At 40.4% G+C, this 23,809-nt stretch overlaps 1 protein-coding gene across 4 annotated transcripts in view; it reads right to left on the bottom strand.

Annotated features, from left to right (window-relative positions):
- The window catches only part of cpne5a (copine Va), a 93,879-nt gene that overhangs the window by 3,521 nt on the left and 66,549 nt on the right, over nt 1-23,809 (bottom strand). For all 4 annotated transcript variants that reach the window (XM_082517959.1, XM_082517960.1, XM_082517962.1 and 1 more), the window contains 6 exons: nt 10,983-11,029; nt 8,660-8,841; nt 6,270-6,397; nt 3,584-3,686; nt 1,125-1,182; nt 803-876 (listed from right to left, as the gene is read on the bottom strand). In XM_082517959.1, the coding sequence (XP_082374085.1) occupies nt 803-876; nt 1,125-1,182; nt 3,584-3,686; nt 6,270-6,397; nt 8,660-8,841; nt 10,983-11,029 (592 nt within the window). The remainder of the gene's footprint in view (nt 1-802; nt 877-1,124; nt 1,183-3,583; nt 3,687-6,269; nt 6,398-8,659; nt 8,842-10,982; nt 11,030-23,809) is intronic.

The raw sequence follows: 23,809 nt of genomic DNA, 5'->3' as shown, positions 1-23,809 counted from the left end.
TTTTAACACATTTCCAGCAAATTCACCTCAAGCTCAGACTGTGCAATACTCGGACAAATTGCAAACCCACCCAAGAACTATGATTCAGACTCTACAGACTTCAGTTAGCATATTAAACATTAATGTTCATGACAGTACAATATGAAAAGACTGAATAAGTATGGCTTGTTTGGAAGGGTTTCCAGGAGAAAGTGTTGCATCTGAAAAAATCACAAAAGTGCTGTAACAATGAGAGATGAGACCATAATGCACAACACCACATCTGGACAAAATCAATCACAGCATTTCAGCACAAAACCTCATACCAGCTGTCGAGCACTGTGGTAATTTAGGCTTGTTTTGCAGTCACAGGACCTGGGCACCTTTTGGTCAATGAGTGAACCGTGAACTCCTACCAAAATATTCAAATGTAGGGTATCTGTCCAAAGTATGAAACCTGGCTAAAACTAGGTGATGCAACAGGACAACGATCCCAATCACAGTAGCAAATATAAACAGAATAGCCAAAAAAGAAAAGAATCCAGATGTAGCAATGACCCAGTCAAAGTCCAGAACTCAGCCTGACTGAAATGCTGCAGCGGTACCTGCATCTGTGCATAAACAAATGCTGACTGTATGTATGAATAAAGCAGCTGGAAGATAAAGAGATCACCGATATGATTGAAATTGAAAAATGTATGCTATACTTTAAGAGATATTTTGCACTGGAATAAAAAACAGAACATAAGGTCGCCGTTGCCTAATGTTTTTATGCCTATAGAAAATGAGCTGTTCCTTCCCGTGACGAGCCGAGACGTCTCACCTGTACAATGTCTCTCTCTGCCACCTTCCCCCGTGAGGAGATTCTGACATCATCACCATCCAGCTCAACCATTGCTACAGAGAACAAAAATGGATTTTTAAACAAATCTCTAGTATACCTCAGCATCAAAATTATGTATACACTCTTTTTTAGTTCATCATGAAACTTTCCAGAGCAAATATGTCTTCATACTGTGAAGTCATTTACAATATTTATTATTCTTTGCAGAAAGTCTGAGCTGGTTTAATAAAACAAACCATCCCTAATCCGAAGAGGCAACAAAGTGCTTTCCACATATTTTGTGTGTAGTTAGTATTCTCACCATCAAACTCAGCCTGGCCAACTCCAACAATGATGATAGACATGGGGAGTTTGGCTGCCTGTCATAAACAAGAAGAAGAGACAGTCAGTTGTCAGTCACATGCCAGGAATACAATTTTTTTTTTCAAAAAAACAAAAAAGAACCAAAGCCATCAAAGTTTTCCGCAGAGCATTAAAGGGTTACATTTCCAATTACGTTTATTTATCCACCAACACACATCTCATTAAAACAGTCAGTATGAACCGACATGCACAATTCCCCAGAGAAGACATAAATGATAATGGGCAAGATAAAATAAGACAAATATAAATTAGAAATAGCATAAGAACGTTGTCTTGACTATGTTACACATCACATTGTGTTGTATAGTTTTGTTCCCAAAGGAGCCAAGAGAAAACGCAAAATGCATTATTCAAACCAGGGCCTTCAAGGTGGATACAACTGTCAGCACGCACAGAATTTGTTAGCTAACCAATATACACACATTCACATCTCATAGTAGTTAAAGAACATAAGGTTATGCAATGCTCTTGTAGTTTGCAGAAATCCTGCAAACACCACTCAGTATAAAACCCTTTATTCAAGTTTGCTTATAGAAATGATTCAAATGCTTTTAACATCAGAACAGAAAAGGGCCGCATGTTGTGTCTATTTAAACGACAGTCAAAACAAATCATAAATCTACAAGATAAAAGGGGGCATCTTCTCAACGGTTTGTGGTGTAGAGGTTACTGCACTGCATAAATTCAGACCATGGCATTGGTGTGCAGAACGTGAAAGCCCTGGCACGAATGAATGAATGATATATGCTTGTGGTAGAAATGCATTCACAGGGGCAAAAGTAGGTCAGCTTTCCTGGAAAAACCTCTCAAGGGGAGAGGCCTGTCACAGATAGGAGTAAATAGACTGAGGAGGACCTCCCCTTTCATGGTCTCTATCGTTTTTCTCTCTCAGTCTCTATTCCTGATTTATTTCTTTTCTCCACTAGTGTTATTCCTCATGACCTCTTGCTCTCGCACAAAATAGCCTATATATTCTATTTTCCCAATTTCCAGCAGACCAAAACCCTCAGGTATATACTTGCCAGAGCTGATACTGTTGCTTGAGCTGCATTATTCAGTTTACACCATTTGTTACTTTGCGTGTACTGTAAAGTGTCACTCCTCCAGTTTTTCTGATGCTTCACTTTCACTGCAGAGAACCACAACTAATCTAAAGGGACTCAGTAGATATCCGCTGTGATATCAGCAGTTTCATTTAATATTAAAGGACTACAGAAATATTTTGGGACAGGAAGAATGGCACCACCATGTTTCAATCATGCCCATGAATTTAATTCTTCACAAAACTTTTACCACAAAATCTAAATATGTACATTGCCTCTGCAGTAGTTTTCATTTGATTCTGTACCAACACTGTTACGTATTCTGTATCAGGTTGCTCCATCTCACCGAAGCTTGAAGATGAAGACCCAAATTAAGCTCCCTAACAGGAAAATATCCACAGTTTTATGAGGTTCCTGAGTCAGTCTCACCCAAACAGCAAAGTGACAACTGCAGATATAATCTAAATTTCGCATACAAATTAATTTATGTCTGTTCCTCTCGGGCTAAAAGCAGGCTCTGCTTTACAATTTTATTAAAATGAAATTTTCAGTTTCAAGGAAAAACATCAAAGGAAAAGAGTTGCAGACTGTATTTACCTCTGAGGCTGTTCTGTCAGATAAGAAAAAAATATGTAGAGCTGAGTGTTGGACACAGTTACTTGTTTATGATTCATCGTTCCAGGGCAAAGGCTGAATACCTAATGAAGCTCTTCCATCCAAAGAGAGCGAAGTCAGGTCCAGTGGCTGCAGGATGTGGCAGGTTGAGGTTGAGCAGAGCGCAGAGCAGCAGACAAGATCTTAAAAGGAAGGTGTGGCTGTTCGAATGGTTTGATTAACAGTCGCAAATTCCCTTTAAACCCAGTCTGCTGGGGGTCTGAACACTGTGTTCCTGTAAGGCTCTACCCGCTCGACGATGACTGATCGTCAGCCTTACCTCTGCGGGCAGATTCCAGCCAAAGGTGAGCTGCAGTGTTGTCAAGACACATGAAATATGCAGCAGGCAGTATGGGACAAAACAAACACCATGAAACTTTAAAAAAATTGGCAACACTGTTGCCTCAGATCTCAGATCAGAGCACAGAGGTTGAATCTCAGCTGAGCCTCTAAGCCTCTTGAGGGTCTCAGAAAGAAATAAAAATATTGGACAAACTGAGCCTCTAAGAAGTGGGGTAGAAAACATCCCATAAATCCTCAAATCCAGTGCTACTGGCTTATAAACCCTCAAAGTAACAGAAAGCCTGAGAACAGTGCCACAGTAAGCTTAAAGCACCTGCAAAACCAATGTCCCGCAGAGTGGAGGAGAATGGAGAGAGAGAGGTTAATATCCTCAGGCTAGTGTTAAATCAGCACTTACATTCACTATGGCCTCCTTGGTCTGAGCCATGTCCGAAATCACTCCATCAGTGATGATGAGCAGGACAAAGTACTGAGATCCGTCCTGCACTGCTGCTGCATACCTGGGTGCAAGAAATGGTAAGTGGTAAATGGCCTGTATTTGTATAGTGCTTTAGTAGTCCCTAAGGACCCCAAAGCGCTTTACACAACCAGTCATCCACCCATTCACACACTGGTGATGACAAGTGTGTGAATGTGTTGTAGCCACAGCCACCCTGGGGCACCAGTAGGCAACGGGTGAAGTGTCTTGTCCCAAGGACACAACGACCGAGACTGTCCAAGCCGGGGCTCGAACCGGCAACCTTCCGATTACAAGGCGAACTCCCAACTCTTGAGCCACGATCGTGAAACTGACTGTGACAGAATGATTTAAGCACAACAGCTCATGTTAGAAAAAAAAAAAGTTATGAAAAGCGCGCATGCAGGAGCAACCAGAGAGAAACTCTTAGAGGAGCAGAAAACAACTGTGTGAGAGATAAAAAATACATTAAAAAATATATTCCTCAGAAACAAACTCTCTCCGCACAGTGTGTGACACAAGAGCTTAATATAGACACGTAAAGAAGAAAAATATGTTGTATAGCTCTTCACGTCTCAGAGGTCTATCTAGACACTCTTACGAAACCCATCAGAGACACCACAGTGAGTGTGGCCTAGATTCAATCGCCCATCGCTGGCTGCTCTATGAATAATTTGTTAAACTGTTTATGCAAGTGCAGCAGTCTTATTCTTCTGGAACATTATTGATTGCCTTGCATTCATCTTACTAGACTTGATGAGCAAAAAAAGAGGGAGAAATGTGGCAGATCATTGCAAGAGCCAAGGACAGGTCAGAGGTGAAGCTTCACTCTTTGCATCCTGCTTGGTCCAATTGACTGTGAGGCACCGACAGTTTAATCAAAGAGCGTGCCCTGTCTGTGACAACAGCAAAAGCGATGGCTGCTGTTTAGGGGATTAAAGTGGCATTTGTCTTCCTTAGCTGACTTACAACAATGTAGGCCACACTCACTGGAGACTGTTCAGTGTATTAGCAGAGTACTAACAGCAGAGTCTAACTCAATTTGTAGATTCCTACACAGATGAGATCCTTAAACTGGCTAAAACATTAACAACTCAACATCGTACATTTACTATACATTATGCATCATGCATGAACATCTTTCCCCCTTTTATCAACATTTCCTGACTTCAATAACTTATCAGCTTTCTTCTTGTGGTGGATGGAAAAGTTGAACATGCACATTAAACACAACTACTCAAATGAACTGCATTGTTAAGATCATTTCCTGGTTATGCAAATAGTTATCTTTTCATCAGTTTTAAATTGGACATCCTTCTGAGACTTTTATTTATTCTTTTTTTTTTATTCATTGACATTATGTATAAAGGTCTGCAGGGGAATGTTTTCTTTGGTGCGTTTTAAATTAAATTAATTTAAGCTGCAGTTTGTGCTTTCAGTTATCTCAACACCCTAATCTTTAGCTTCTGCCAGTTGTTAGTGAGGCATATAACAGGATTTTAAGCTCTAAGACTGGATGATTCCAGGCTTGAAATAGCTCCTCCCACTCTACAACATCACTGGGGAAAAGGATTCTTCACAGTTTATAACTGTTATTATACAAATCAGTAAGAGATAGAGAAAAGCAAATATTATCTACATGAAAACCTGCAAAACTAATACTGAAACAAAAAGTGACATAAAAGCCCTTCAGATGAAAACAAGTTACACATTTTCACTACTCAGACTACATTTCTCTGATCACATTTGTATTTTGATTTATCTTTTTGATTAAATACAGATGATCTACTTACTAGCAGATAGGAAAAAGCTCTATTTTAGCACCATAATAGTTTGTAATTACGTAAGGATGGATATGACATCCTTTAACCTTCTGTCAGCTGTAGGGGGTGGGCAGGGCATATATATATATCTATATATATAGATATATATGTTACATTTTGTTAGTTTAAATTTTGCACGTCGTTTTATTGAATAAATCTTTTTGCATAAGCTCTATTATTCTACTACAAGATTAATCTTTATGGGGAAAATATTAACAAATACACTTGAAACACAGGTCACAGGGACACGTTATATACATGGGACTTAATATAGTAATATCACAACTGTTTTTAGCCGCAAACAGCACATTATGTCTTCTGTGTGTTTAATGTACTGCTGTCGGTTTGTAGGCACAGCTTTTTAATTCACTTTGTGCACTTACTCTATTTGCAGTGACAAGGAGTTTGTAATGGTGAATTAATGCCATGCCTCATTTACAGTAAAACTCATTAAGTGACTAGCGTGGCTCATCGATACATGTCACGAAAGGCTGCATGACCATTTACAAGTTCCCTCCCAGAGACGCCGCCTTACCTCCCCACGTTCATCACGTTATATGTCTGCAAAATAAACGTCTGGCACCACAAATCCCTGATTACCATTTCTATTTGTCTTAGCCTGGCAGCTGATTGTTTATTTTCCCTTCATTATTTCTACTCAATTCACAGAGAAACCATCACTCACTGTCCTAATGCCTCTGATGGCATGGCTGCCTGCTGAAGATTATTTACAGACTGACTTTCAAAGAAAGGGCGACTGCACTCTGTCATATATCCACTGGGACAGATGTTTGCGTTGGTACCTTGCCACATGATTAACAACAGGAGCAAAGTTGGTGGGTCCATACAGCTGAACTGTCTTAAGGCTTTGATGGTACGCTTCAAGAATCCCCTCCATACCATTACAGTACGGGTTGTCGACGTTGCCATTCTGAGGAAAAACAACAAGACATAAATGGTACAAAAACACGACTTGCTTAAAAAAAACCTCTAGGAAACATCCAGCAAGAGCTGCTAGTGTTTTAATAAGCTGAGTGTGTGATGATGGTGAAACTGAAGAAGAGGGCTTAAGCCACCAATCATCAGAGTGATGCTACTTAAATTACTTTGATTTAGACACCAGGGTTACTCGAGTAGAACAATTCACTAGACCATTACCTGCACATCTGTGAAATCAAACATTGTGCAATCTTTATGCTGTACAGTAAAGTTCATGTGAAGGGGACTAGCAGGTTAAGGATCATTTCAGGTCCCATCGGTCAGCGGTGCATGTATGAAAACCATTCATGACTAAAACAATACAACATAACTTTTAACTGTGAATGGTAGTGGTTAAAATGTCTTTTTCTGTGTGGGCAGGATGGCCAGATTTCCTCAATCAAACAAAAGTAGTTTAAAAAATTAGCTAACACATTAAAGAATCAAATATTCATACAGAGCTTCATTTAAAGTAGTGTTTTGTGCCAATCATAGCCACAAACTGAACCATATCCACCGCGTGCCCAGCTAAGAGACAAAATTATTTATTTAGGACTACATTTATTTAATTTTTTAAAAGCAGTGCTCTCAGTCAATTTTACTCAACTACAAATCAAAATATTTAGCAAAGAAAAAGCTTAAGGAAGTTTGTGTGTTACAAATTTAACAAATGCAACAGAAAATTTAATTAAACAACATTTAGGCTTTTTAAAAATATTAAAATATAACCAGCGGTCTAACAGCTATTCCACTTTTTGCAATCAATTTTTAATGAAGAAGAAAACAGACTCCCCTGCACTGTCTGTAAAGCTCACCACTGAGACAGGTTCACAAATTATCAGCGGGATTTAAGCCATGTGAGGAAGAAAAGGTTAGGTCATTATTCAGTCATTCTTGAGCTCTTAAGCTGCTCTGATGCTTGAGTATTGTCCTACATAAAATTCATCGCCCTCTTGAATGCTGCAGTGTTGTGTGGTATCTTCCAATAGCTGGCAGAAGGTCTGGGAGTTGCATAAAAGCTCCAACTTGCTCATCCTTAATGAGCACAGTCCATACCAGAACCTTCACCACTGTGCTGGCGCCAGTGGTGAAGTGGTGTCTGATGTCTATAAGTGATCCAGCCGCACACATCCATCTAGAGGCACTCTCATTTCACCAGTTCTAAAACCTTTAAAAAACTCTGTCTTCATACATTTCCTGGACTAATCTCAAATATGAAATTTGTGAATGTTATTTTAGTGGTGGGCATGTTTTCTGTCTATGCACTTGGTAGTTTGTACCTCAGGACAACATGTTGACACTGAAGCATCACAGGTTTCTGCTAGTTTCATGTCTTTTACGATCAGTCTTGCAACCCTCTTGACTGTAAGCCAATAGCTCTTTAGATTTGCATGTTCTGGAGTTTGGAAATGTAGAAATAACAACAAGATCAAAAGACTCACTTGCTTTATAACTGTGCATGGAGAGTCGAGGAACTTCAGGTTGTAATTTGGTCAAAGCTAATCAGTATTGTAAATAATATAACAATAGTGATGCAGTAACTGTATGTGCCACGGGTACTTCTAAAATACTGGTGTGGAGTTGAGGGCTGAATGGCGTTTTGAAAACACTGTTTTAGCCGACAGAGATGTTCTTGTCAAACTTAGCTTCAAAGGTTAGCGTCCTTGCCCATTAAGGCACAGTCCAAAGCAAACATACACAGTATAAGAAACATTTCACTCAAGACTTAACTTTACTTTTAAACCCACTTACATGAGTATGGCAAGAAAAAAAGAGACACTTCAATTATATGCCGAGATGAATCTTAATTCACAAGTTTTAATGGAAACATGGAGTGATGCAGACATTACCCTGTAGACACAGTCCTCATTAGGCTGTACTATGCAGCAGCCAGAGCACATTACTGAGTGAAGCTAAATTGATTTAAGAAGCCGTCAGCCTTACAGAACCTAATTTGCACTATAAAAGGTAAATGGAATTCAGCCTGAGCTCCGCATGTCAGAGATGTAGCTGCTTTTATCTCAAAATGCACACATCTACACTGCACATTCAACATGCTTACCCACACGTAGAAAATAAACACACAAATGAGCACTCCCTGGGATCACCTCCAGTGGGAGGGCCAAAATCATCTTCCCACTGATTCAGATTAAGTCAATGAACCAGATGCCGAAATACAACGTCGGTGTCTAAAATAATCACATAGTTTACTCACCAGTGGAAACTCGTGGGAAACCCTCCAATCAGGGGGCAGCTTAGCACCGAATCCTAGGGCAGGGAACATCTTATCACTGTCATAGTCCTGGATGATCTCTCCAACTGCCTTCAGGGCCATGGCATAGGCATTCATCTGGTATGGGTTCATGTAGTGTAGTGAAGTGGACTGTGATGGATTTCCTTTTAAGAAGAGAGAAGTCAGAGTCACTGATGCAGACCATCAGACTGAGAGGAAACTGACAGCCGAGGCAGGGGAAACAAGAGCAAACTAAAGCTAAACTGAAGATTTGGGTTTGAGGAAATGACTGCCTTATTGAAAATAACTGTAAAACTTGATGTCTATTTATTTTGCACTATAAGGCTTCCCTCCAGATAATAAGAGCCCTTATTATCTCACAGAATTAATATGTTTGCTGATTTAGTAGTTGGATAATATTATTAAACAGATTAATGATATCACTGAATATATTTATCTCTTATTTTTATTACAACTTATCCCAGATGGATCTAATGAGTGTTCGTCAGAAACACAATAAATACTTGTGTTTGATTACACTAAAAAAGACGCTTCAGCTGAGAGGATTTGGCATCTGTGCTTGACTGGTCATCTACTTTTATATTTTAAAGCTTCAATGCCATTAAACATTATGCAGAGACAGATAACTAATTAAAATAAACACTGGTATAAAGTGTCTTCTGTGTGCTTTGGTGTTAGTTCTACTGGAGGGATGAAAAATTGCTCTTCCAAAAGATATTCCCTTGGTTTTTTGTTAGTGATGGTGGAGCAGATGGTGCCGTGAAGCACGTTGGTTTAAAATCTACCCTAGGTATTTAGTTATGCTGACATCTGGTGACAGTGAAGGCCATAAGATGTGTGAGGCACTATGGGAAAAGCCAGCCCAAGAAACTAAGAATCCCAGCTGTGCACGCAAGTGGCCAAGCAATCAGGAACAGACAGACTTTCCAAAATTTCAACTGTTTGTTATTTTAACTTCACTCTCTGCAAATATCTCTCAAAACTATGTGTGGAAAATGTTGTTTATTGAGCAGTTACTTTCGCATAAACTGCTATTTAACCAACACGCTGTGTTGCCTCAAATCCACATCCTGGAAACCTCTTGCTTGGGAGGGGAAAACCCTGACTCAACACACCTGGGAGTGCAACCTGGCCAGTCAGCCAGTGAAATTTACCCTCTTAGTGATGTTGGCAATTGCCCCCTAAGCCTGTGGCAATAATGCTCTGAGGATTGTGAGTGATCTAAGGTTTCTTGCAAACCTAGTGGCGTTTTTAACAGAAGTTTAATCACTTATGAACGTGGTACAACTTATTGTTGGGATTTTCTCTCTATTATTGCAGGGCCTTTGACCTAGAATATAAAAGGACTTCGAGGCAATTGTTGATGTGAATTGGCGGCATATAAATAACATTCAAGTGAATTGAGTTGAACTAATTTATAACACAGACAGGTTGCTCTCAAAATGCAGTCAGTCTGCACCACAAGACATCTATGACACATCAGGAACTCAACTGAGCTGGTTGTATTCTGGTTGTATTCCTAAATAAGAGCAAATTGCAGAGCGTCTATGTCATTTTGCAGTTAAATCAACATCCTGAAGTAATTTTGTCACTATTTGTGGTGAAATTTCTGAATTTCTGTATCAAATCTGTGGCGTTCGGAGATTCTGACTGAATGTTAGCAGTAAATGTGAATTTCTGGGTATGTAAACGGCAACAGATGATGACACATTTGCAACCTTTCTGGATTCATTACAGTTAATCACATTATTATCATAAACATTGCATGTAATTACAACTTGAACCCCTTCAGTTTCATACTGATATCAACTGAATCCAGCTTATTGCCACTTTATCGCTGTCTTGATGCACCAGTCACTTTAAAAAGGGCAACTGACTGCAAGCAGCTGCAAACCCAGTCGCTGCATTTGAAGTAATCGTCACACAGGCAACAAGATCACAAGTTCATTGTACACGAGCGCACAAATTTTATTCATACCACGGTCTCCGGCCACTGAAGATTTTCGATTTTGTGCATTTTTATATTTGTACATGTTTGGGTATATATACTATAGCTACCATCTTTTTTAATTATCACTAATATGATTTAAAGTTTTCGTTTTATATATTGCAGGCTGGCAGGAGCGCTTAATAGTGTCTGACATGTGAACACCTTGAAAAAAAAGGGAGATCACAGGCAGAGAGGAAACTCCAGCCCCTCTTTGAATAAAGGCCAATCTTCTAGTTATACATGAGATGACAAATGGAGGCAGAGCAGGGCGATGGTTGTTGTTGAAACACTCACCATTTGATGCTGTGAAATCAATGGCCACTGTGAAGTGAATCTGAGTCCTGAAACAGATGAATAGGGGAAAGGATGCTATTAACAAAAGCGAGGCAGGAAAACTCGGTGCTGCAGTTTAATGAAGCTCTCCCAGGTTTCAGCATCCTCTGTGGTCTTATTTGAGAAGAGGTGCGACAAAACTGAACCACAAACAGTGTTGACAATATATCTTTTGGAGTCAGGCTTTAATAGTTTAATTTTTAAAACAGCGAAGGAGATACATACATAAATTATTTATTGCTATACTGCATCCAGAGGACTGTTCAAGCCTTTTAATGATTACATTACTTAAAGATTTAACAGCACAACTACAAGACCATAAAAAGCAGAAAACCTGATAAGAGTACAGCCATTTCCCCAGTGATTTGTACAAACACATAATGAGTCGCTGCAGCTGGCTTAATGAAACATCCGGAAAGATATGGGGATGAACAAAGCATCTGAATAAAGTAACTCAGTTTCATTCACTGCGCCCAGGCTGAAAAAGCAACCTACAGCCAAAAAAAGAAGTCAAAAACTACTGGATATTTTTTATTCATGAGCCCATAATGATAGCCAAAACCTTGAAAAGAAACTAAACATGGCCTAACTAGTCTCTGCTGGATCTGTTTATTTCCCGAGGGAGAGAGACGAAGGGAGCGAAAGGAAGAAGGGCGTAGATCTTTCATTGCGATTAACACTGATTGCCTTTTCCTAGCTTCACCTCCATTCAGAAATTCCCACAAGCGCAGTATTGTAGATAATGGCACTGTCCTCCTGGGGAGGCTCTGACCTCAGCTCATTAATCAGCATTGAGCCGAGCATTCAGCTGACAAAGGGGAATTGTTGCGGTGGCATGTTGCCTCGATTTGAAAGTCTGATTTCTGTGGTTAGTTTGAATGTTTGGCTAGAAAAGCTAGATGGTGGGTTAGCATTAATACTACAGGACAGTAGACTCTGGGCATGTTATTCAAATTGTCTGTTGGATCATTATGAACAGTTTCATACTTAAACATTAATTGCTGAACTCTGACCTAAATTCAACCCACAACATGGTTCAAATTCTGAAGTGTTTTTTTGCATCACATAGCATTACCTTGCATCATATTTGTAAATGAATAGTTCAGTTTTGTGCTCTCTAAATGTCTCCAAATTGATACTGCGTATAGGAAGGAAGAAAACACCTTAAAGTACCTAAAACCTCTGGACAGCACTGCAGGCCTATGTTCTTGGGACAAAAAAATCAATATGCATTCATGTTGACTGATGCTGTAATATTGCCAGTTTTGGCAAACAACCAATGGCTGATCTGGAGATGTTATTTTTATCCTTGTCCTTGACAGCTGGTAATTTCTCTGTCATTTTTTTAACTTTTATGCTCCTCTTCGAGCAATGTATCACTCAGTGGACAAATTAATGTACCATCACCATTTCCTATATTTCACCAGGCGTTTTTAAATCTGACATCAGCCTTTAAATGGCCTCATACAATCTAATTCAACACAAATCTTTCAGCACAGGTAGTCCGACAATTCCCTCTTGGCACCGGTTTGTCCTTTCACTCTGCTACTCAGTGTCTCCTCTCCTTTCAGTTTTGTTCCAAGCTAAAATGACGGTTCCCCAAACAGTTTGTGGATCACCTTGAATTACAGCAACAGTATAAAACAGGCAGAAACGTATCAGTGTCATATTGACTTTACCCTTCCAGTTAGACAAACACCATATGGCAAGGGCCTGTAATGTGAAATGCCTGCAGACTAAGCAATCTGAGCAGGGTGGGTTATTGTATGCAATGCAAAACCGGGAACAAACAATGTACCTACAGTTAATTTACAGTCTCATCAGTATGCTCTGGAAACATAAACTACACCAGTGAACAGACTGCCACAACAGTAAAGATAATTAACAATCCACTGCCACCTCATTAGTGCACCTACACTACCTCTCGTTATTTTAATATTTTGCTGCCAATGAGCCAGACTCTCTCATAATGTTTTTTAAATGGTCATGAGCAAAAATTCTCAAAGGTTTTTGACAGGATATTGGAATTTTTTCACAAATTTTCAATCCAGTTCTCATACCTGACCATTTTCAGAGGAATGATTTTTTGTCTGTTAAGCCTCTTGACACTGACCTGTGCATATTTCAAGCATTAAAAGGCACCTATCTCAGGTTTGTTATGCGCAGTCTGCCCATTTTATTAGTTCAATCTGTAAAATATACTAACACGGTTAGACATTCATAACATTGTATTTTTGTACCAACGAGGGGATTTCCAAAGAACTATCTCAGCATTGTGCGCAATGCTTCCTTAACAAATATGAGGAAACTGGAAGAGTGGAGGGCAAAAGAAAAAGTTCACGACTAAATAAAGCCTATCAACTGCAGATGAACAGTATCTGAAAGTCATGTCCTTAACAACTTTTTAAAAAGCCAGCAAAGACCTGTCATAGATTAACTGGGCTTTCAGTTAATCCACCTACTATTCACTGAATCCACATCAGAAATTAGTTCACAGGATATCAAGAAGCCATTATTAAGGAAGGAAATGGCGAGGAAACAACTGCAGTATGCCAAATTACACAAGAACTGGAAATCAATGAATCCAAATTTGAAATACTTGGCTCAAACTGTTCTAAGTCTTTCCCAAGGGGGTCAGGAGAGAGGTAGAACTTTAGGGAAACATTTAAGCCAATGGTGTTGGGGAACATTTCAAAACTGATGGATGTTGAAGGTAAAAAAGCACCATCAGCGCCACTATGTTTTGCTTCACCTAGCCATGGTATTAATCCAACACCATCTGGAAAGCATCTGACTGGCAAGAGATTAATTTTTCAGCATCACAATGATCCCAAACACCATGCCAGTAACAGCATACCTGGATAGAAAAACACACAGTGGAACACTAAGTCATGGATTGGCCTCCCCAGAGCCTGAACCTCAACAATACTGAAGCAGTGTATGTTCATCTTCACAGAGAATGGAACAAAAGGCAGCCAACATCCAAATAAGAGCTCTGAATATGCGGACGTCATACCAAATATTTACTTTCAAGCTCTTAGAATTACTGTTTTTTGCCTTATATGCTGCATTTCCATTCTATTGCATATGTTTCAATAAATCGCTGCCCTTTTACTAGCAAAGTATAAATACATAATGCAGTCTAACTGTTATACTGACAGGGGTTTCTTTATTACTTTGTCCATTTATAGCAGTGCTAAGCTAGATTTTAAAAAGCACCTCAGACATTTGTAAATGAATGAGTCATTCTATAGATTACACTGAATTCGAGCGTAGTACTGTAACAGGATGTCACCACAACAACAAGCCAGTTTATAAAATTTCTTCCTCCTAGATCTTTAACTGAAAGTGGCATTAATGCAAAGTGGAAGCATTTAGGAACCACAGCAACTTAGCTACGAAGTTACAGAGCATGATCGCCACTGTCAATGTGCATAGTGTGTAAAAGTTGCCAACACTTTGCTGACTCAATAGCTGCAGAGTTCCAAACCTCCTGTGGCGTTAACATCAGCAGAAAAACTGTGCTGGGAGCTTTGTGGTATGGGTTTCCAAAGCCGAACAGCTCCAGAAGGTGTAATGTTAGGTAGTCCACTACTTCTCTATATGCTGCATATTTAGAAACTTAAAAAACTGCATGGGACATGATTGTAAAGTATTGGGGTTATCAAGCAATAGCTGTACACTGTGAGAACGACATTCAGCCAGACTTTCAAAAGAGCAACAAGCTAAAAACAAATTAAAAAGCTAAGTGGGCGAATGTAAAACTGGAAAACAGCAAAGGGGACATAGACCCCATGAATATCCATGAATATACAGCATGTGGCAGTAGAAGAGGCTATCAAAAAGAGTAGCAGCACTAACACTGCTGGAAACTGTCATTACTGTTTCTAGCTGTGCCGATTCCCTGGACAAAACGTATATCTTTGTCATACATAAATTTAAAGAATTCAAAGTGAACTGTTCTGCCTCTGGTGACGGTAAACTCAAACTTCTGTATGATCACAACAAATCACCAGACTGCACAGCCTAGCAGACCAGAAATATCTGTAAGGGTTTAGCATCAGTACATCTTGTTTAGTTATCATGTGAAAGTGCTTTGATGAAGTTTATAGTCCATGACCACATTTTGCCATGACAGACAAACACATGCAGATACACATAAAGGGAACAACACTGCATCACAAAAATAACCTTGCAGAAGACTGAGTGTCACAGCTGAGAAACACCTCTCTTTCAAAAGTCAGCAAATAGCAAAGGCCAGTAAAAGAAGCAGACGAAAAGAAATTGTATGTTTCTGTGCAGTGCGATTTTGCAGTCTGACCACAAAGCTAACCTAAATCCAATAAAAAAAAAACCCAGTATCAATTTCTCAGGATATTTTGGGATGAAACTATTAAACCTTAATAAGATCTCAACACAATAGAAGCTCCCCACCAGCCTTTATATGACCAATCTCACTAGAGATTTAATTTAAAAAGAAACATTTCAATATGTGATGAAAAGAATATAAATCTTTCATTAGCCTCTCAAAGCAGCATGTGGCTTTTGGACTTTAATTACCTCTATTTGACTATATCTCTGCCACAACTGGAGGTTAATGAAAATTAATGAAAAACCAATTCACTGTGAAAACAGTCAGAGTGCAATGGTGGGTCTTGAAAAGAAATTGCTTTTTCCCCCCTCTGCTTCACATATCATCCAAAATGCACCGTGCTAGTTATCACCTGTTAGAAACGGAACAGCAAAGCAAACACACATGAAAGGAGAGAAATCAATAGCAGCAATCTAAAATATCAAATCTGATATCAGATCTTTTGTATACAGCCTGCTGCTCAGGCTCCTACTCACATTTCTCATCATCTGTCTGAATGACAGTGTTGGCACGCGTTCAAGTAGAATCTTTTGCATCAGTTGAAGAAAACTAATCTCTTTCACTAGGCAAGTACAGATGCCAAATCAAAACTAAGTGATCCACGGGACAAACACAGAGTGTTCTGTGCCTGAATCCACGAACTGCATTTTTTTGTTCTTGCGAACGAGAATACATCAAAACAAAAATGAAGCCAAAACTAAATCTTGCAAGTTTTTTCTAGTGATTAGAAGAAACTTGTTTCTCTAAGCATCTTTATTTTTCACATGCTACATAATTAAATAAAACAGCATAAAAGTGCACATAATGTAGCTGTCAAACTGTACTTCTCATTTCAAATGCTCCCAAACCCCCATTAGCAGTTTTCCAGTGTTTCTCAACACCCATTTAAAGGTTGAGGCTAAATAGGTGAAGTTAATTTTCATAATATGGCTAATGCAAAACATTTTGAGACACACATTTGACAAAATTATATAACTAAATATCATCTAACTCAGTGATGACAAGTATTTGCAGTTGTCTTAAGTTGTTTCCAGTCCTCCAAATTGGCAGTCTCTTCATGTGTATCATTTTTCAACGATACAGTTAATCTTTCCCATCATGGATAGGCAACATGGTCGTTGTTTTTCTTTCAGCACTAGTAAGCCTATTCTGATTTATTTTCTTCATCAGTCTGTTATGCAATCTGCTTCAAATCGACAGTCTGTTCAAAGCACCAGTTTTTATGCACCTTTTCTTATTTGATAAATTTTTCACAATTATGGTAATTTGACAGTCGGGTGGAAAAGTAAATAGATCCTATGGAGATTTGTTTTATGATGGGATATTTTGACATGCAAACCTCTCTTATACTGTGTCTATACATAAAGGATATCCAGGACTGTTCCTGTTGTGTCTGAAAGCAGCACAGCATGGGCAGCAGCGTGTGTCGCATGATTGACAACAGGACCAGAGCGTTTTGCAGAAACCCCAAAGAGCAGACATCAAAGTCTGTGTCAACATTGGGAAATCTGCAATGGGAAACTTTAAATATATGGGAGAGCAGAAAAGAAATTAGCCAGGGAAGATGATTTTACAGAAAGACTGCTACTGGAGAACTTCCACGGGGACTTTCCTTGAAGACGTGCAAAAAATTAAACCAACTGTATATGAAGATGAATGGTTAGCTATCAGGGAAATCGCTGGCATCTTTAAATTCTTATTTGTCACGTTTCAGACAAACTTCACCCCCAACCATAGCATGCAAGGCGCTTCTGAGAAGGAGCAGCACAGTATTAAAGTGTGAAAGGTTCTCCATCAGCAGGCAAGAGATTACCCAACCTTCATGATTATCAGTGTGATAAGAATAGGATGCACTGCCACTGCCCAGAGAACAAACAGCAGCCTTCTGTCAGAAGCATGACCTAGAGCATGCTCATCATTTTCTCTCACTCAGGGGTGCTGTGCACTGAAAATCTGTCCCCAGGGTCAGACTGTCAACACCATCTTTTACTTCAGTGCTCACAACTTCTCACCAGATATTCTTCCTCTTCCCCAAAATGTAACTAAAGTGGAAGGATTAGGATTTTAACACACTGGAGGTGATCCAGTATCCATCAAAGATGCTGCCTGATGCACTGACAGGACTTCCAATGAGTGTTCCAAATATGGCAGCAGGAACAGTGTATCACTGCACGAGGAGACAGTTTTAAAGGGCAGAACAAGCCAAATTTAGATCAGGTGCAGTTTTTCATTGCATCTTGCACTGAACACAGCACAGCAAAGAAAAATACCTCCTCAATCATTCATTCAACAACAATATTAATAGATTTATTGTAATACTAGTCTCTGCCCTCAAAAGCTACGACTTCATCCTTTAACAGAAGTAACTTGCAGTTTAAGTTACTTCTGTTAAAGGAGATCTTCTGCAGTATCCATGCAAAAAATCTTCCACAGCAAGATGTTTATGGGATTTCTTGCAAAAACTCCCAGTTTCAATTATTTATTTCAGTGGGTTTCAAATATTGCCTTTCTACATCTTAACCAGGTCTTTCAGTGACACTCAGTTTTTACTTACAATGTCTTTAGGATTCAGCACACTTCACCTTTCAAACGTATGCCTTCACAGTAACTTGGAGCTTTCTTTGCTATAATGCTGAGCACATAGTTTAATCAAGCTGCAAGCTGCCCAGTCCCAAAGCAGCAATCCCAACTTATAACATTTTCATCACCATGCTCCACACTGGTTAAGAGATTCTGCTACTTGGTCTGTGCCAAACGTGTTTGCTGTCACTGTGACTGAACAGCTCAATCTTTGATTTGCCTGTCCAAAACAAATTATTCAAAGCAAGCTTGGGCTTTCCTTATGTGTCGCCAATTTTCTTTTTGAACAGCAAAGGCTTGTTCTTCACACTTTTCCCATATGTATCAAAACATCTCTGATTATAGTAGTAGTCTAAAAACTACCAGTTCTTGGAAACTGATCTTGTATCAAACTGTACTAAGGCTGTTTTATGGCCCAGTCACATAGGAAGTGACATGCACTGTGCTGTGCACTGAAACTCATTGTTTCTCTGTGACTTGCACAGAGCAATAATGGTTTCCCGCTGCTCTGAGCAAAGTGCAGCATAGGCATAAGGCCAGGGAGCATTCACATGCACCACAATGACATACATCTGTGCAACCTATAGAAATGCAGACAAGAAGCTGGCATATGTATTGTAGTAGGTGTGAAGGCCATGGGCAGCAGCAAAAAGTGACATACTATGAACTCAACACAAATTTTGAGTTATTGGATCAAACTAGTGGTTGGCGCAGAATTTGCTGCTTCCCATGTGAAAGGGCCTTAAAAATAGAATAGCGGCCTTCTTGCAACTAGGAAAAAAATGATGGTTAACCAGGGATTGCAATGACTTTTTTTTGCATTTGGTGACTGTTTGCAAGTAAGTACAGCAACCAACCAGTTGCCCAGAGGTTAAACATCCAATGTCATCATGCTCTGAGCAACGACTTTCAACTGCAAGGTGAGTGCACAGGTCGCCCATTTCCAATCGCGCTCTAACTGCAATCACTCTCAAAAATTTTGACAAAGGTTTGCAAATAATTGCCATCTGTGTCAATCAATCTGTGTCAGTCTGCAGCAGTGAGTGGAAATTGACACGAGCAGTGCACTCAGCCGGTTATGCAACTTGTTGTATTAAAGGTTTCCAGGTTGTATAGGTTGTATAGCAAGGTTCCCAGACACTAATGTGATTTTGCTTGGGTTACCACAACCTGATTTCATGTAATTGACAACTTTTTTTGCCATTTTATCGCTGTCTTGAGAGAAGCATCAGAATCGGTTTAAAGGTAGCAACTGCAGGCAAGTGGTTGCAGAACATTTCAAAAGCAACAAGATTGCAAGTTCACTGCACACAGTTGCAACAATTTTAGTCGTGCATCAGTCTCTAACCACCAAATGTATTTACCTTTCAATAGGTCTTAAAATCTGCACAATTCAGATGTAATACTAAAACAAAGTGCTTTATAATTTGTTGTTTATCAACTCTTTTTTTTTTTGCTGATGATAAATTCAATAAGTGAAATAATTAATAAACTTAAAAACAAAAATTTGCAACACCATAAATGTTTTAGTGATGGAAACTGTTAAGGAATACACGAGTTCATTTCTGGATCCATGCCATCCTACGCATTAAAAAGTAGTTTGGGTACAACATTATTCATTAACATGCTAAGTAAGAATTAATGTTGTGTTATACGTGGGATATTGACTTAAATTTATCATTCTCAAATTATTTTTGACAGCTGAGTCTAATGACATCCAGAATACATCTACATACTTTACATCTGCTCTCTACCTCTCAGATGATTTGGCACATAAGCAACTTGCTGACAACTTGCAGAGCTTTATTCCAAACAGAAACAAAAAGGGGACAAAAGCCTTGACTTAACATTAGCTCTGACTTAGAGAAGAAGATATGAAACCGAAATACTGAAACTTTCTGCAGCCTGTATTTAAGTGTCGTATTTTAAGTAGTTTGTTCTAGACAAATCTTCCAGGAGAATTTAAATACACAAGCACCGCCATTGTTAACAGTATTTCTCAAAGAAATCACTGGGGAGACAACAGAAGGGACAGAGGCAAGTCTTTCATGATGATGTAAAAAACCTCAGGAGAAAAAATAAGTGCACAGATGCTGCAGAGATTTTCCTGCAGAGATCCCATATTTTTTTCAAAGCTGCCACATCTTTTTAAAGCAGAAGCCTTTGTCATCAGCCTTTTTCACAGGCACGATGGGCTTCTAACGTCTCTAAATGGGTTGTAACAAAAAGATGAAGTACCACTCCACATATTGCCTGGGTCACATTAATTAATGGGATCATCTCTTTAACTTCTGTCTGAAAGAGTTTTATGTGAAAATTACCACAGGATGACTCAAAAGCTGTTTCAAGCTTCAAAATAAAACTCAATGTTTTAAAAACGTAATGAAAGCAGCTTGTGTAAAAAGAGATTTAGGTGGATGCAATGCATAGTAGCACCAGTAAGATTTGCACAGATTTCAAATCATTCAATAAATCCTCTGTAACAGAAACAAACATGTTCGTGTTCTTGGGTCCAAACACCAGATTTCTTACACACAGCAAATCAGAGTAAGGTTCCAACTAAAATAAATGCACCAATGGGACTTAAAAGGTCTGTGGGTCATCTACTAGCATTGTGCTAATTTATAAACAAAGATGCAGCCAGTTCTTGCTAATGACAGGCATTCTACCAAGAGCAGCACAAATTAGCAGGTCACAAAACATCAGATCTGATGACAGAGCAAGCAATGTGCCAAGCAAAATAAGTCAGTGTACGCACAAGTGTTGTGGAAACATTGTGGCAGTTCAGATCAATTACCTGCAGCTGGGAAACGCAGAGTTTTGATATATGGGCAGGTTCTGTACGAAATTGCTGTAGAGTGTGGATAAATGTGTGTGGTGTCTGGATAATTCTGAGTGCAAGATTCAGAATGATCGGCTCCATCACCGAGCGGGGGTGGGGGGGTCGTGGTTTGGTCCCGCCTTCGCCATTGTGGTTGATGTGGAGGTTGGGACGGGCTTAGGGCGTCTGGAGAATCCCTAGGGACGTTATCCCTGGAGGGCTTAACCCAGGGGTTGTGGTCATAACCTGGTTAGTGGCTCTGGTTGCTCTTAGAGGGTGTTCTCCTTGTGACTGCGTGCAGCAGGCCTGGGGGAGGGTCTGTGCTGGCGGACGTAGATTACTGGCCTGGTAGCCTGGCTGCCCCTGAGTGGATCCGGGGCAGGCGTGGGGGCTTGGGGTTTGGGAGTGCTTCGCCTCCGTGCTAGGGCTCTGGCTGGGCCTTGGGGGCTTCGGTCCTTGTTGGTGTGTCGCCAAGGTTGTGGGTGGGTGCATGGGGGCTCAGCCCTGGCGCAGGGGGCCTCTGGCGCATCGGCCTAACTAGGGGGCTCTTCAACTGACAGGGAGTTTGTTCCATCCTTGCAGGAGTCCACTCTGCAGGTGGGGGAGAGTCACAGGAGAGGTGGAGAATAAACTTAACCTGGGTGTCTACTGTCTTGTCCAGTCTGGGAGATGATTGAATGTTAGGGTGGGTACAGTTTCCTCTGCGGTGGGGTCGGGTGGGCTGCCCCGGGTCCTGTGGGGCTGGGCGGTCCTGCTGCCATAGGCCCCGGTCTGGATGGGCCTGGGCCCCCTTGCCTTGGTGGGTGCCGAAGGACGAGGGTGCCTACTGGGGTCAGCGGGGGAGCTGGCCCCAGGGAGGGGCATCTTGCTCCTCCCTTCTTTTCCTCCCCATCCCCGGCTGCCTCCCTCCAACACACCCACCCACACAAGTAGGGCCTTGGGGTGCGGGTGTGTCACCAGGGTGCAGGGGAGGCACCCCCCCCCTCTGTCCCCTTCTGGCCACCCGTGCCTCAATTTTATTCCACAACTTAGACATCCACATTACTCACACTCGGTCTGTGTATTCAACCCCACCTCTGGCGCCGGTGCCCACCTCTCAATTTTAAATCCATGTAGACATTGAGGGTTCTCGGGAGGGGCCGTGCTAGCACCTGCTGCTCTCTGGCAGCAGCACCATGCTCTCCCGTGTTTTAAGTGCACCTTAGAACAACACGCAGCAACACTACATATGAGCAAGAGGAGGGAGGTTTGGAGCCTTCACACACCCCTGTTCTCTGTTGGCCGTTGGAGGCTGGAAGGAGGTGTTGGAGGTGTAACGTGGAAGCACAAAGGGAAATCACAAGGAACTACCTAAAAATAGACATTTTAAACCCTTATATGGAAGGTCTTTGGAGTGGTGTCTTTTTCTCTATATTTAGGAACCGTAGCAGTCTGACAGAAAGCGTCTCTTTAGTTTGAAAATGGCTTGGGGTTGATAAAGCAGTTTCTAGTATTCCTAACCACTCAAAGTGCTTTTTACACAAGCCACATTCTCCCATTTACAAGCACACACACTCTTAAAGCACTTTTATTCTACTGTATTCAAGTTAAGCACTTTATCTAGCACACACACACACACACACACACACACACTGATAGATGCATCAGAGCAATTAAGATTCAGCTTCTTGCTCAAGGGCATTTCCACATGCAGACCAGAGACACTGATGATCAAACTGCTGTCCATATTCACAAGTTCCTGTATATGAAGACAAAATCCAAGGAAAATGGTACACTAAATTCTTTACAGACCATTTTTTAATCTTACTTCAAGACATAAGCATGTTTACTACTAATTATTCAACGCACACTTATAAATAAATGCACACAATTTTAAACAGGTCAGTGCAGTCTCTCTCACAGCTTGGTTTGAGGCCCCTTTTTTTCTAAATGTCAGTTTAGAAAAAAGGCAGTAGGACAGTGCATGTTCCCCAAGTATCAGCTCTCATATGTAGGTTGCTGTGAACTTGGATAATTGCTTATCTGGTTTGGTGAATCCAAAATGATGATAGGTTGCCCCATCATAAAAATGAGAGAAAAAAAACCCCAGAAGAACTAAAATCTGAGAGCAAATACAGCACAACATAGTTTGATCTATCGTATCAGTACTTCTAACCTCATTGTTTTCCCATTTCCCCTCTTCCTCCATTTTTCTTCGGTTTCTCAAGGACAAATTAGATCAGAGTCGAACAAGTAGAAAAAGGTGAAAACACTGCTGTTTTGACAGTGAGTGAATGTGTGCTGTGTGTGAGGGTACAGTGTGTGTGTCCGTTTGTGGGAGCTGGAGAGAGACCAACGGGACAGATCTGGGACACTCAGCCACCAGCAGCAAAGCAGCAGAAAACTAAAACCAGGGCAGCCACTGATCCACTGAGAAACATTTCCATATGTGACAGGATGTTCGCCCTTAATTAAGCCCTCAGATCTTCTCCATATTCTATCATAATCATTCATATTCATTTACTCCGGAGTTGTGGCTGTGGACACAATCGTTTCCTTCGGGGCCACACTTTGAGCTGTTATGTGAAAAATCAGAAGCACCTCAGTAACCACACTCAATAACACTGAGGAAAACATGGATGAGTGCTTGTTATGCCATGGGCAGCAACAACAGGAAACAAAGTAAAAAGGGGGAGCCAGCGTAATGCATTTTAAAACTACTGTGTTAAATCTCACAGCCCTGACTCATTTCCGTGTATTAGTCACAGCGATGGCTGTCACTGTATAAAGTTTTAACACTCACTATTGACTGTTGTTCTACCAGATTTATGCATGGCGAAAATAAATTTGAATTTAAATTCTTTTATGACCTCTTTTCTTTTATTCTTCCTCCATTTGACAGCAAATATCTGAGAGCAAACATCAGAAAAGTCCAAGCAAACCCAGGTGCTCTGCACACACTACATCACTCTAGACCACTATCCCACTGTCATACCCCTGATTCAGTGGTTACACAATACAAGCAAACAGAGGCTG

This window comes from Aulonocara stuartgranti (genome assembly GCF_965226115.1).
Source record: "Aulonocara stuartgranti genome assembly, chromosome: 20".
Lineage (NCBI taxonomy): Eukaryota > Metazoa > Chordata > Actinopteri > Cichliformes > Cichlidae > Aulonocara > Aulonocara stuartgranti.
The sequence above is the reverse complement of the archived record's forward strand: the minus strand, read 5'-3'. Positions and strand labels throughout refer to the sequence as shown.